The sequence below is a fragment of the Ptychodera flava genome, chromosome 3 (assembly GCF_041260155.1).
Source record: "Ptychodera flava strain L36383 chromosome 3, AS_Pfla_20210202, whole genome shotgun sequence".
In the NCBI taxonomy this organism is placed as follows: Eukaryota; Metazoa; Hemichordata; class Enteropneusta; family Ptychoderidae; genus Ptychodera; species Ptychodera flava.
The window spans coordinates 43,871,482-43,884,287 of record NC_091930.1 but is presented as its reverse complement, the minus strand read 5'-3'; the positions used below and the strand labels follow the sequence as shown (position 1 = coordinate 43,884,287).

Sequence of the window (12,806 nt, the reverse complement as noted above, 5' to 3'; positions counted from 1 at the left end):
CTTCTAATAAGAGAAGTTAGTCGGGGCAGACAAGATGTCTCTGTGGCGCAATCGGTTAGCGCGTTCGGCTGTTAACCGAAAGGTTGGTGGTTCGAGCCCACCCAGGGACGCTATGACTTTTAGTATACGGTTCTCCCTTCCCGTTATGCTGTAGTAACACGGAAAAAAAGATAAAATTTTATTTTCAGAAAAAAAATCACTCTGAGTTTTTATTGTTGCTTTTTATTTTCATACTGCAGTTTTTTCCTTTCATGTAACTCCAACAATGCAAAATATCCTCTGTCATCAACAATTCCTTTCCAATATAATCACATCTTTTATTTCTATCTTTTTTTTTATTTCTGTGAGCAAGAATTAATTTCACCGTAGCATGCCAAACTTTTACAAACAGAATAACAGATTTTTGAAAACCAATGAGGGAGAGATATCTAAAACCTCTTGTATGGAACGTGCTCGCAAGTTGGGGATTCTGAACCTTTCTTCGGTCGTTGGTGGCGCACTTCTTGACCACTTGTAGATTCCGCGTTGGTCTCAGATATTTTGAGACTTTTTCTTTTTCTTCCTTCTGCAACAGTTCTTTTCTTTTTCACTAAGTGTAAATAAACACTCATCCTTTTAGCATTTTACAACTGTTAAGGGAAAAGAATTCCATAACTTTGTACTACAAGCAGTGTTACACGCAGTGGTTAAGGGCCGGTAGTAGCCAGTAACTTTTGACAATTTTTTCAGTACTTTACTGTAATCTTTTAAAAATATACGATTAGTAAAATATCATGACGTACAGATCTCAAAATGTTGATGGCAGATAAAGATTTTAATTTTGAAGGCTTTAGATTAACTTGTAAGCCTGCCGTCCATAGCAATCTGACCTCGTCACGGTGCAAACTGTCCGATAAGACCTTTGCGGTGAGCGTGGTGTATAACGGTTTGTAAATTTTGTCCAAACTGAGGCTATATGACATTTTAACCCATTCGTATAAACCATGGGCCGCTGCACTAATTGTGTTAATGGACTGACAAAGCGTTTCAAAAGTTACCCAAGTTTGAAATTTACAATGCCCAATTCCTAATAGTAACACATCAGGATAAATGCAATGATGGTGAAACTTCATTTGCCCAAAACGACCTCGAGTCCACAAAAGTGGCAGGCCTGCCGAAATATTTGAAAGTCAGAATATCTGTCCCTTGGACACATTCTACCGTATTAAGCCTGTCCGTACCATAACGTATACGACGGTGACCTTTAACCGAATACGTTTTCTTGTTTCAGTCAATGAAATCGGCGACAACGCATCAGCGGCGTCCTTGAACGACCCTTGGGCCACCTCAGATGACCTAGAATGTTCGGAGTGACGACATCAAACTGTGAGAGCCGTTTGAAATTACTAGAGTTCGACCTCGGCGTCTTCAGGCCTATGACCTATAGACGATCTTATCTGTCCGCTCACAATCTTTGACACAGCGTTCCTTTGTCGCAGATAAATTGCCCCAGCAAGTTGATAAGCACGCAGCACTTGAAATAAGGGGCGGGGAGTAAAACTATGTTATAAGCCATTCATATGACATGCGTTATCGGAAACGCGACGACCTTTGACCTCAAAACTGACGATATTAAGCCACCAGGGATAATATATTATTTATGTAGGTAAAATGCCTTGCACTATCATCTTGCTGGAAAGTCATTATTGTTTTTGACCTCGACTCAGCTTTTGAATATGTTAGGAACGCTTCCACTTTGTAAATATTCAAATTCGGCTTTTAAATACTGTTGGCAGCTAGCTTTGAATTGTGGGATGTAAGCTTGTAGTCGTCCACTCCGATTTTATCGGGCATTAACAATACAGACGTTGTTTTGACGTGATTTTATAGTCGTTGTTTCTTCTTTAAAAATTGTGTTCGTTTATTATTTGATCGATTTGTTCAGAGGCGGAGCTGAAAACCCCCCTGCCCCTATCAGAATACAACAAACATTCCACCGAAAATAAAAAAAAACTGACAAGTAAAAACGTGAATATGATTTCTAAAACGTAAAACTGTCATATGAAATTTATGCCTTATTGTATAAAAACAACAAGTCGCTGATTGGTTGTCGGCCTGATATTGAGTCCACGCGATGACGTCGCCCAGGGCCTTCGATAGGTCATACGAGACCACTATGGGGTCATTGAAGTTTCCAGTTGATGTGTTGCAGTGACCAGTCTTAATCTGAGTGCAGATATCGATATCCGATAAGAATTTCGTCCACAAATAATTTAGGACCCGATAAATGTACGGCGCATATGACGTCTCTGTGGCGCAATCGGTTAGCGCGTTCGGCTGTTAACCGAAAGGTTGGTGGTTCGAGCCCACCCAGGGACGCCTCTATTTATTTTATTTTTCAGTTGCTGGCGCGCAGTGTTCAATCATAATGATTTGTAACATCGACGATTCTTCAGTAATGTCTACCATGTCTCCCAGTGTACGCAAATTATTTGATTAGACTACATTAGTTTTTAAAATTCTAAAAACTTCCCAGTATACTTGATTTAGAGAGGAGATAGCACCTTTGTAAAATTTTCAATTGATTGTGTCCACAGCCGTGCAGAATAATTTGAAGGAAAGTAAGAAGACTAGTTGCACCTGTTTTATGAAACAAAGGATATTAATTTTTTCCAAATACTACGAAAGGACAAAAGAAATTTACATACTGACTTTTCTCAGGGAATAACCCCTTCAGTTTGTCATAACTTGCTCCCCAAAACTACCTGCAGAATGTGACCTTTAATATTGAAAGTTTTCTTTGAAATCTAAAGTACTTTTAATAGATATAATTGATCAATTACCTAACGGCTAAGCATGATTGCTTTCATTCAGAACTAAAAAAAAACTTTATAAGAAAACTAACGTCGTTGGTACAAATCAAACAGAATTGTGGGTAAATTTATCGTACTATAGCAGCGTCATTATAATCATTCACATGAAGTATTTCCTGTGTCTTCTATGCTACGAAAATCTTAGATTTCTTTATTGATCCGTAGTCCGAGATTGCGAGACTCGATCACTTGCGACATTTCAGTCCAGCGACACCCTTCTTTTGCTCAACACTAAAAGCAGTGTCACAAGAGTTTTGAGTCAAATGAAGGTACCAATATCTACTCTTCCTTCTCTACTGTTTGGCTGCCAGCGACAAAACTGTCTACACTGTATAAATCAAGACGTTGAGTGGATATTTATGGAAAAGTCGCCACTATCTTTTTTAATCTTACGTGGTCGTAGAAATCACTCACTCATCCAACAGAAAAAACAATATTTTTCCTCTGGAACATATAAAACGTTACTGTCTGTACATGCGTTTCAAGTGTTTGTTGGAGTGATAGAGGACTTTTGCTGCAGACAGTGGCCGACTCAAGAGCGTGCAGTGTTGGCACACGGTGTCGCATTCAATAAAGTCGCGCATTTGACATGCGCAGAGTGGATTGCCTAGACAAAATAAAGGGAAATCCCAGCCTCTGTATGTGCTCGGTACGGACAAACGACGGGACGATTTGCTGTAGCAGTGTGAGTTATACGTTGTGCAACAAATTCTGTAAGTGAAGTTACAATTAACGCTTTAATCGGTATAGGATAAGGTCGGTCTCTCGGGTGACTTTTTAAAGCAGTTATTTTCTAGTACCGTGTCACGCTTTGACCCGCTAAGAGTTGTGACATACATGCCGGGTTACCAGTCAGCCGCGGTCAGTCAGATTTGTCAAAGCATGGAATTCGCCTGATCTCAACAAACTTAAGTGACCCGAAAGATTTTGTAGGCCGCAAAAGAACACGTTCAGTGCATTCAATACCATAGCATGTACATGTTCAACAAACGGTTTTCACGAAGTAAACATGCTGAATGCCGTGTGTGTTGATCCGTAGCAAGCTTTAGAAGCTGCCAACAGAGTAGATCTCCTATTGTGATATGATCTCTGACCTCTTGTAACGCGGTTAGGTTCCTAGCAGGGTCAAACCTCCGAGTTTCATGAACGGGTCGAGTAATTGTGACTTTATTACACTGTAGCTGTTTTTTTTTCAAAACTGGCGAGGGGACGTCTTTGTGAAATGTCATGTTACCGACACAGCCCCTATGTTAAATAGAAAATTACTGTACAAAACATGTTCCAGGAATGGCGTTGGCGTCACCACCCAAGCCTTCATAGCTTTGATTACATGGAAGGGATTGGGGAGACAGACAATTTAGATTTTGTGACAGAAAATTGCATTAAAGTGCATTCTTTGTTGTTAAAGACAGAATTTCAGTTTGGACTGAGATTAATTTGTACACATTTACACTGTATACTGTGCAAAGCACATTTTGCCGACACAGGTCACGTGATGCAATGCATTCTTTAAGGGGAAATCATTAGAAAAATACGGTAAATATTACTCACGTTTAACGGCCATTGTCCACATTTGGCTTCATATGAACTTATTTCGATCATTCAATTCATAGCGTGTAGAGAACTCTCATTATCTGTGATTAGATCTTTGCCCGGTCAGCCGATCATGATATACCCTGCCTGGAGTCAATGAGAGAGAGAGAGAGAGAGAGAGAGAGAGAGAGAGAGAGAGAAATGGACAGCGAGACAGAGACAGACAGACAATGAAAAATTATACGAGACGGGCAGAGATCTAGAGATGTGAGACAGATTCATACTGGGCGACGGGACAGCAACTAGTCACAAGCAAGACAGTGGTATAACGAGGAAAGCTGGCGGATCATTAGTTGACGAAGTCCAGAATACAAAACCCAAGGAAGCAGAAACGTGAAAAATTTATTCTGTGGTGTTTCTTTTCTTTCCCGCTTTGCTTTATTTTATTTCTTCGAGACAGCATGAACTAGCTGAGCTATCATGAAGGACAAGAGCAATTTGGCGCTCTACGTTTCGTTAAATATTCTAACTACTATTAACTTTTGCAGACAAATGGAGGTTATTGCTGGAAATCCTGAAGACCAAACGTGCGATGAGTTTCCGACGGCAGAGAGTTACCTAGATCACTATTACTCAACGTTGGACGGGCCACCTGAGGAACAGGGTGTCAACTTCTTCCTCTTTGAACACCTCCATCGAATATTTCACCAAGGTACCAGTTCAATACAGTGCGATTTTTTGAAAGACTGAAAGATGTGCGGTTCGGATTAACGTGACACCACTGAACAGTAAGGGTATGACCGTTAGATTAGTGCTTGGCCTTTGTTTTCGAACTTGAATTGAAATTATAGACACCTAGAATTTTGAAATAAATATTAATCTCGAAAGAAATGGGAGTAATGGGAATATCATCTGCGCCTTGAAACAATTTAAAACGGTTGCGAGTTTTGAGCTCCTGTTCAAATGATGTCACGCTTATCCGCCCCGCCCTCCATCGCTGAGCTGACTTTGGAAAGAGAGAAAAGTTGGAAATACACTTGAAAACAATAAATGAGGTACAATTTGTTGTTTGTTAGAGAAGAAGAATGCGTAATTTTTGCATATAATTAAAAACACATCATTGTGTACTATACTACACTTTATTCGTGTAGTTCAACCTCAGTTGCACAAATCAATTCCGAATATACCACACTTTCTCTCTATTGACGCCAGAGGGCCTGTCCGGGGAACGCTTGATCGACGTTGGAACTGGTCCGTGCATCTACTCGTTCGTGTCTGCCTGTACAAAGTTCAAAGAAATCGTGGCCAGCGACTACGCCGCAGATAACAGAGAAGCCTTGAAGAGGTGGATTGATAACGAACCAGGATGTTTTGATTGGAGACCCGTCATAAAACATGTTTGCGAACTAGAAGGACACGGGTGAGCATTAGGGCAATGATACAGTCTCTCAAAATCTGTTATTAACCTGAAACGTTCTCTCGTCGCCACTCTGAAAAGGGGGAGGGGGTCAGACTTAAAGATGGTGAACACCGCAACAGCAATTCTCTAGTGTTTTCAATAAAATGTATCCAAAATGATTGATTGATTGCAGAGGATATCTAGCGCTGCGTCGAAGACGGGTCAATCCACCTTGAATACACAGATAAACAGCCTGTTGAATATTAGAGCAATAAACAAGCCAAAGCGACGGGTATTATATAGGAGTTCATGACATCAACGCTCGTTCAATAGCGGCCATAAATTGTCTGGACTGGTCAAAAACTGGATGACACACTTGTTAATTGGGCTGAAGTAAATTATTAAAAAATGTCAGAGATTTTTTCTCACACCAAAAACTGGTTCAAACGTGTTGCAACCGCGTAGTGTCTTGGTATTATTAATAGAACTTTCTCTACCAATTATACCGATGATTTTCGACATCAATATACTCAGCAGTTTTGTAATGTACTATTGAACTGGGACCATAGCAAGGATTGATAAGGTTAGCCTAGGGGGTAATATACAGGGCCCCCTAAACCCAGTATCTGCAATCAATCAGATTGAAAATTACTAACGAGCGTCTCTTGTCACGGTGAATTATGTCGACCCTGATATTTAACATGTCTGGATTTTTATCACAATTCACTGATAAATGTACATTCATTTGGTTTATCCATGCCTGGGCCGTCTCACTGCCGTCATAAATCAGTTTTCTATGTAAAATGCCAGAAAATCGAACTCTTTATACATCCCAGGAACGTCAAACTATGGGACAGGTCTGTAAATCCGTGTGTCTGTCTGCCAGTCTCCCTACCTGTTTGATGTCTATCCGTATAATGTATGTTTGTTTGTCTGTCTGTCTAATGTATGTTTGTTTGTCTGTCTGTCTCTCTGTCTGTCTGTCTGCCTACCTGTTTGATGTCTGTCCGTATATATAATCTGTCTGTTTGTCTGGCTAATTATTATTCTGTCGTTCGTCTACCTTTTTTAGATGTGTCTGTCTTCAGACCGGTATTTTTCATCAAATATATGCCATCGTAGTTAAAAAACTTTAGGAGACAATAACTTTAATGATTTTATATTGTCATGAATTTGTTCCAGAAAGCAACGCATATACACCAAAATTTACAACTTGATGAGCTTTTAATTCGTAAGTTTTACATGGAGTACATTTTCTTTCTTACAGTGATGTGGAGGAAAGAGAGAAGAGAATACGAGCAACCATCAAAGATGTGTTGTACTGCGACGTTCACCAGCCTAACCCGATCGCCCCGAAGGTACTTGAACCGTTTGACTGCCTGGTCACATGTTTCTGTCTCGAAGCGACATGTAAGAGGCAAGATGATTGGATCCAGGGCCTTCGCAACATGGCGACCCTCCTGAGAGACGGCGGCACGCTGGTTCAAGTGGCGATACCTCTGAAATTCTACACCGTTGACGGCAAGCGCTTTGAAGGTTTCAGCGCCGACGAACAATTTCTGAAGTCGGCGTTGTTGGAAGCCGGATTCACCGACCTTGACTGTCACTTTCGGAAGAGAAGTGTCCAGGCCGGGAAAGATACAGATTACGAGTTCACCGTTGTAATAAAAGCGACGAAAAAAGCAACTGCTTGATGGATAAGCTTAGTTGATGATTGATAAGAGCCGAACGGTACACATGGTCGCAGAAACCATGAAGACAAAAAAATAATAAATGCAGAAAACGTACACATGCTCAAGTACTGAGTCCGTAAGCATGTCGTGGACGGAATTCAATCACTCATAAGACGATGAACTTTTTTACCAGAAATGTTCAGTTCAATATGTTTTGCAAAAATATTCTGAGGGTGAGGTACAGACACAATTTGGAGGGGAGAAAAAGAAAGTGTATTTAAAAGAAAGAACAAAAATTACCGAGAATATAATCCAAATGAAGCTTCAAGCTCAGTTAAGGTAGTATGCGCCTCGAAAGTGAAAGGCTGAAACGTTCTCTCTAACTTTCTTAAAGCAATTTTCAACCATTCTCTTTCAAAATCAATCACTGAAACGGGTGTTACCGTGTACTTTGTGATACAAGAAAAAAATTACCCAAGATTTACCCGATATTTGAAATTCGAAATAGCCGTCATCCCTGTTCACTCTATGGAGAAAAATAAAAATTTCGAATTTCGAAAAACTAAGATGGTAAATATTCTTACACAAGAGCTTTAAAATAAACCGCACAAGTGGTAGATCACAAAAGAATTGTAAAAGTTTGACAGTCCAAATATCTGTCACCGAGACGCAGTCCACCTCAATGGATCATGTGAGTAGGAACAACTACTATGGTCTGAGTACTAGGCCTATTTCTTGTGAATCAGGGAGGTAGGAGTTTTACCCACGCAGACTCAACCCTTGACGAATAGGTCAGATGACCAAACGCTATCAATGTTGATACTTACGGTATAGGTTCTTCACCGACATATTTTTCAAATTGTTATTTCTCAGACCGAGGCGAACACACACATACACACATACTCCCCCCCCCCTCTCCCCTCTCTCTCTCTCTTCTCTCTCTCTCTCTCTCTCTCTCTCTCTCTCTCTCTCTTCAAGAGAATCGACAGTCGGTTATTGGTTTCATATTCCAGTTAATAATCCGCTTCCTGTCACTTTTAAAACGCTCGTATGACAGTCTATGTACCTAGGCCGTCGTTCGTAAGACACTGACAACCTGCAACTGATTTCAATCTGCATTTGGGACGTTGCAGTGGCATTGCGCATGTCACGGGACAAACACAAAAACATGTGACTGTCAAGTGATCGTGTAAAAAGTGACAGTCGAAAAGGTCGAGTCTGGGGAGTTGATTCTGGTGAAAGTTAATTTTGAACTTTGTGCTACGTAGAAAAGGCGACTGTAATGCCGACTATGTACTCGTCGTTATATAAATATATATATATACATATATATATATATATATATATATATATATATATATATATATATATATATATATATATATATATATATATATATGTGTGTGAGTGTGTGTGTGTGTGTATCTGTCTATGTATGTATGTTGGTGTGTATATATTATATAATATATTTACATACATTATATATATGTATAGTTTATATACATACATATATTTATATATATATATATATATATGTGTGTATATCTGTTAATTTATATATCTATATATACTTACATACATTATATATGTGTGCGTGTGTATATATGTTAGTTTATATATATATATATATTTACTAACATTATATATATGTGTGTATATCTATATATGTTAGTTTATATTATATATATATATATATATATATATATATATATATATATATATATATATATTATATATATATAATACATATAACACTAACACTAACACTCACATAAATCCAAAACTTGTCAATAAAAATACCACAAGTTGAATCCGAATTGTTCATTTTATCATGTCATAGTACTGTAGTCTTACCAGAATGACGAAAGGTCGAATTTTAAGGAAATTTTATGATATTTATTTTCCATTTGGACAGTCAGATTTCATAAGAAGCTCAATTATAACTTTCTTCTGAGCCAGACTGTACAATTTGCAATTTCCAAACGTACATATTGTAACTTGTAGTAAATGTTTAAAAGTCTTGGCTGTATTCAAATATTGAATTATGGTCTCTTTAATGTTTGTTTCCTCTTGATCGTTTCATCTGTTTTGACTTTCTCATTGCCTTAGTCATGGCCGGACCATACCACGACTGGTAACAGTGCAGATAGTTTTTCAACAACAAGTGGTTTGCATAACTCAATGTCTCTTCGGGTTTGTCTTCAAGAAATCTGTATTTGTTATACTTCGGGTTTCTAATAGCAACGTGGCGCACTGCAACGTCATCGCACTGGGCTATCTGTAACACGCCCACAGCGTCGATGAAGAACTCCCTATGTGCAATGCGCTCGAAGCGAAGGTCAAAGCCGACTTTCCGAACGGCCTCAGTTTTTGCCATCCAGAAATTCGCTACCATATCCAAGAAACGACAGTTGGGGAACTGTTCGACTTTTCCATGATCCGACTTCTTCGCCGACAAGCAGTAACCATGGCTACCCCACGTGATGTCCAATGCAGTGTAGTAGTTATCTGTGTTGGCACAAATGCAGGGGAGCAAACTCCCATCATCCTGTTCGAACATACCGCCGACAAGATCTAAATTCGCCGCGGGAGAATCCAATTTCTCAACAAATAATTCAAGTTTCGTCCGCTTCGAGAAAATGAAATCATCATCCACCCAAAGGAAATATTTGGTGCGAACTTGACTGAGCAGTAAATTCTTCCCAGCGTTGTATCCTTCCGCGAACGGCATCTGGTAATGTTTGATGTTGTTCCCGGGGATTTTCTCGATCTCCTTGGAATCGTCTGCGATGATGATTGTCATTTGTGGGTAAAATTTGTTGACGCTTTTCACAAGTCGGTTGACGGCGTCATACCTTTCAAAAGTTTTCGTTACAACGGTCACTAAACCGTTGATATTATCGTCGGCGCCGTGGGTGACGTGCAGCTTTGGCAAGGCCGGACGATGGATAAGGACTCGAATGTCTGCAGAGTGGCCGAACAGGCGAAAGTGTATACGTCACGGCTTTGATATGGTAATAAGTACTTCTGTACACCATAAAACGCAAAATTTCATTCAGTTCCTTTACATTCGAAAATGAGGAGATTCTCACTTGGTTTGAATAATTTCCTGAGATTTTCACACCCTCAAGAATTCTTGGATAGTCAGAATACAGGATGCCAAGCGAATTTTCCACTTCGAGCACGGCAAGGCGATTTACACTTGAGTTGAATTGACCCACCGACGTGTGAACTTGGAGACCGGTGATCCTGACATCCTTCAACGGCTCAACTGTCAATCCATTGCCAATATAACTCACCGGTGACATAGCCTCGCACACCGTAACCGGCTCCTCAGTTCGTTTCTTGGCGTCCTGCCATCTTCTAAACTCCAACTTTCTCCGCGCGATCGCTTCGCTGTCCTCGAGCGGGCCGATGTTGTTATTTCCACGGCACAGGCAGTCGCCATTTTCACCGTCGCCCTGTTTGTCGTACAAAAGCGAGGCGTCGCTGCGCACACTGAACACGTTCCCGCCCGCCTCAAAGCCAGTGTGTTGTATTGAACGATTCGAGATCCACCCGATTCGAATAAAAATGTCGATCAGCAACAGTAGCGCTACAAGGAGAGCAAGGAAGTCCCATCTTCGACGCCTCATACTCGCGACGCCTTCACGTCAGGTGTACTTTCACCTATTACGTAATCGTGACCTGACCTGTCTAGCAGTGCCACCCCGTTGAACAAAGCATACAACAATAGCTCCCGTTTGATAACAATACACCCAATACACAGAGAATGAGTATGGGGCGAAAACAGAGACATGGAGCTGAAGTTCTTAGCCACAGCCTTACTTTTAAGGCTAGCGGGAGTTGCGAACGAATGTTCCCGGCGCGAAGAAGAAGAGAAGCACAAAATTATCACCACCGATCGAGTGAAATTTGGGTTAATCATCTCACTGAGTGAGCGTGACCTGTTCCACTGTGGCCAGTCTTTGCTGCATGAGAAGATACAAGGGACTGTGAAGAAAGGGGATATTAAAAATCAATGTTAATGACAACGTACAAATTGAATTTGAGACATCGCGATTCATATAATGTCTCACGGTTTGAAACGTTTCACAAGAAGTAGATTTTGATATATTTTGAAATCTTTCTGCATCGATGGATTCGCATTTATGTTCAAGGAAAAGGATTTCTGGTAGACGAATTCTACTATTCAAAAGTTAAAGACACAAATATACAAATATACAGTAGGCCTTAATTTACGTAAAAGCAAAGCATAGCGTATTTCAAATTGATGTGGACATTTTGGATAAAACCAGTTTTTCTAACTTTGAAATCGCCTGATTCATTATTGAAGGTGTTGTTCCGATTTGAAACGTCTCTTCTTTGCCTTTTAAAATTGCCGGTGCTTTCTTGTTGGATCGGTATACCGGTATTCAAATCAGAGAACATTTTGTAGATTCTCTCACGAAAACACCAGTGGTGTTTTAGAATACAGCCGTGAATCGATATGGCCTGGCTAAGTATTACCCACTGTCTCGCTATAGGCTGCTAACATAAAATCATTGGGTAACACGCTGTGACTTACCGATTCTGATATTTTGTTGTACTCTTAGCAAACCGTAGCAAAAGAACGTTTCGCATTATAGCAACTGATAAAAAATCAGAAAGGACAATCATCGTTCCTCGGAGGTGTAAAATCTGAGACTCCAAGTCATCAGTAACAATGTAGCTATAGTGGGAGATTTTGCTGGTTGGTAAACAAAAACAATTGCTCGCCACCTTTGTAGTAGTAGTGTTTCCAAAACAAATTCGAGGAACATTTTTATCTGGCCAAGGGAGTGTACTGGTCGTACAAGATTAACGAAAATATTCTTTGAGACAGAAACAAATGCAGCAAAATGCTTACTAAGAATTCCGAATCGCACACTCACAAGGAGACGCACAAATAGAGGGACATTTTGAAGGATACAGACAGATCTCGATTGTGCACTCAAGCAAGATATATATTTGTTAGGCTGAGATAAAAAAAGTGCTGTTCCGATAACCCGACCCGTACCCTAATTTTTACCTGCCGACCCTTGACTTTTAAAGCTTCGTAAACACGAAAGTAAAAAAAAGAAGGAAGAAACCCATAAAATCACGCATTCATTACCTGGCATTTGATTTTGCCTTGAACGAGGATGTCTTTTATGTTTTTATTCCTTTTATATGTATGGTGTATTTTTCTGGAAATGTTGTGGCCAGTGTTTGACTGCCCTGGACCCCTGAAAATGCATACATAAAAATAAAAATATTTTGGAAAAAAAATCCCTGCGGAACTACCTACTCTGCTTTTGAAAACCATATCTCCTGTGGGGATAAATCATT

General features: G+C 40.0%; 1 protein-coding gene, 1 long non-coding RNA gene and 2 other non-coding genes across 4 annotated transcripts; 3 read left to right on the top strand and 1 right to left on the bottom strand.

Moving 5' to 3' along the window:
• Nucleotides 1-36: 36 nt before the first annotated feature.
• On the top strand, nucleotides 37-110 carry Trnan-guu (transfer RNA asparagine (anticodon GUU)). The gene has a single exon. It is a non-coding gene; the product is annotated as a tRNA-Asn (tRNA).
• Nucleotides 111-2,284: 2,174 nt separating this feature from the next.
• Nucleotides 2,285-2,358, top strand: Trnan-guu (transfer RNA asparagine (anticodon GUU)). The gene has a single exon. It is a non-coding gene; the product is annotated as a tRNA-Asn (tRNA).
• A 2,301-nt stretch (nucleotides 2,359-4,659) lies between these two features.
• LOC139130110 (indolethylamine N-methyltransferase-like) lies at nucleotides 4,660-8,095 on the top strand. Its single transcript, XM_070695831.1, has 4 exons — nucleotides 4,660-4,778; nucleotides 4,934-5,097; nucleotides 5,598-5,805; nucleotides 7,052-8,095. The coding sequence occupies exons 2-4, from the start codon at nucleotides 4,938-4,940 to the stop codon at nucleotides 7,476-7,478; spliced, it is 795 nt and encodes a 264-aa protein (XP_070551932.1). The 5' UTR covers nucleotides 4,660-4,778; nucleotides 4,934-4,937; the 3' UTR covers nucleotides 7,479-8,095.
• Nucleotides 8,096-9,263: 1,168 nt separating this feature from the next.
• On the bottom strand, nucleotides 9,264-12,787 carry LOC139130112 (uncharacterized). The gene is made up of 2 exons (XR_011551784.1): nucleotides 12,025-12,787; nucleotides 9,264-11,450 (listed from the first exon to the last, which is right to left on the bottom strand). It is a non-coding gene; the product is annotated as an uncharacterized lncRNA (long non-coding RNA).
• Nucleotides 12,788-12,806: the final 19 nt, after the last annotated feature.

Coding starts and splice junctions, on each gene's coding strand:
- LOC139130110 (XM_070695831.1), top strand. CDS start 4,938: ATGGAGGTTATTGCTGGAAATCCTGAAGACCAAACGTGCGATGAGTTT. Junction 5,098..5,597: donor CCATCGAATATTTCACCAAG/GTACCAGTTCAA, acceptor TATTGACGCCAG/AGGGCCTGTCCGGGGAACGC. Junction 5,806..7,051: donor TGCGAACTAGAAGGACACGG/GTGAGCATTAGG, acceptor TCTTTCTTACAG/TGATGTGGAGGAAAGAGAGA.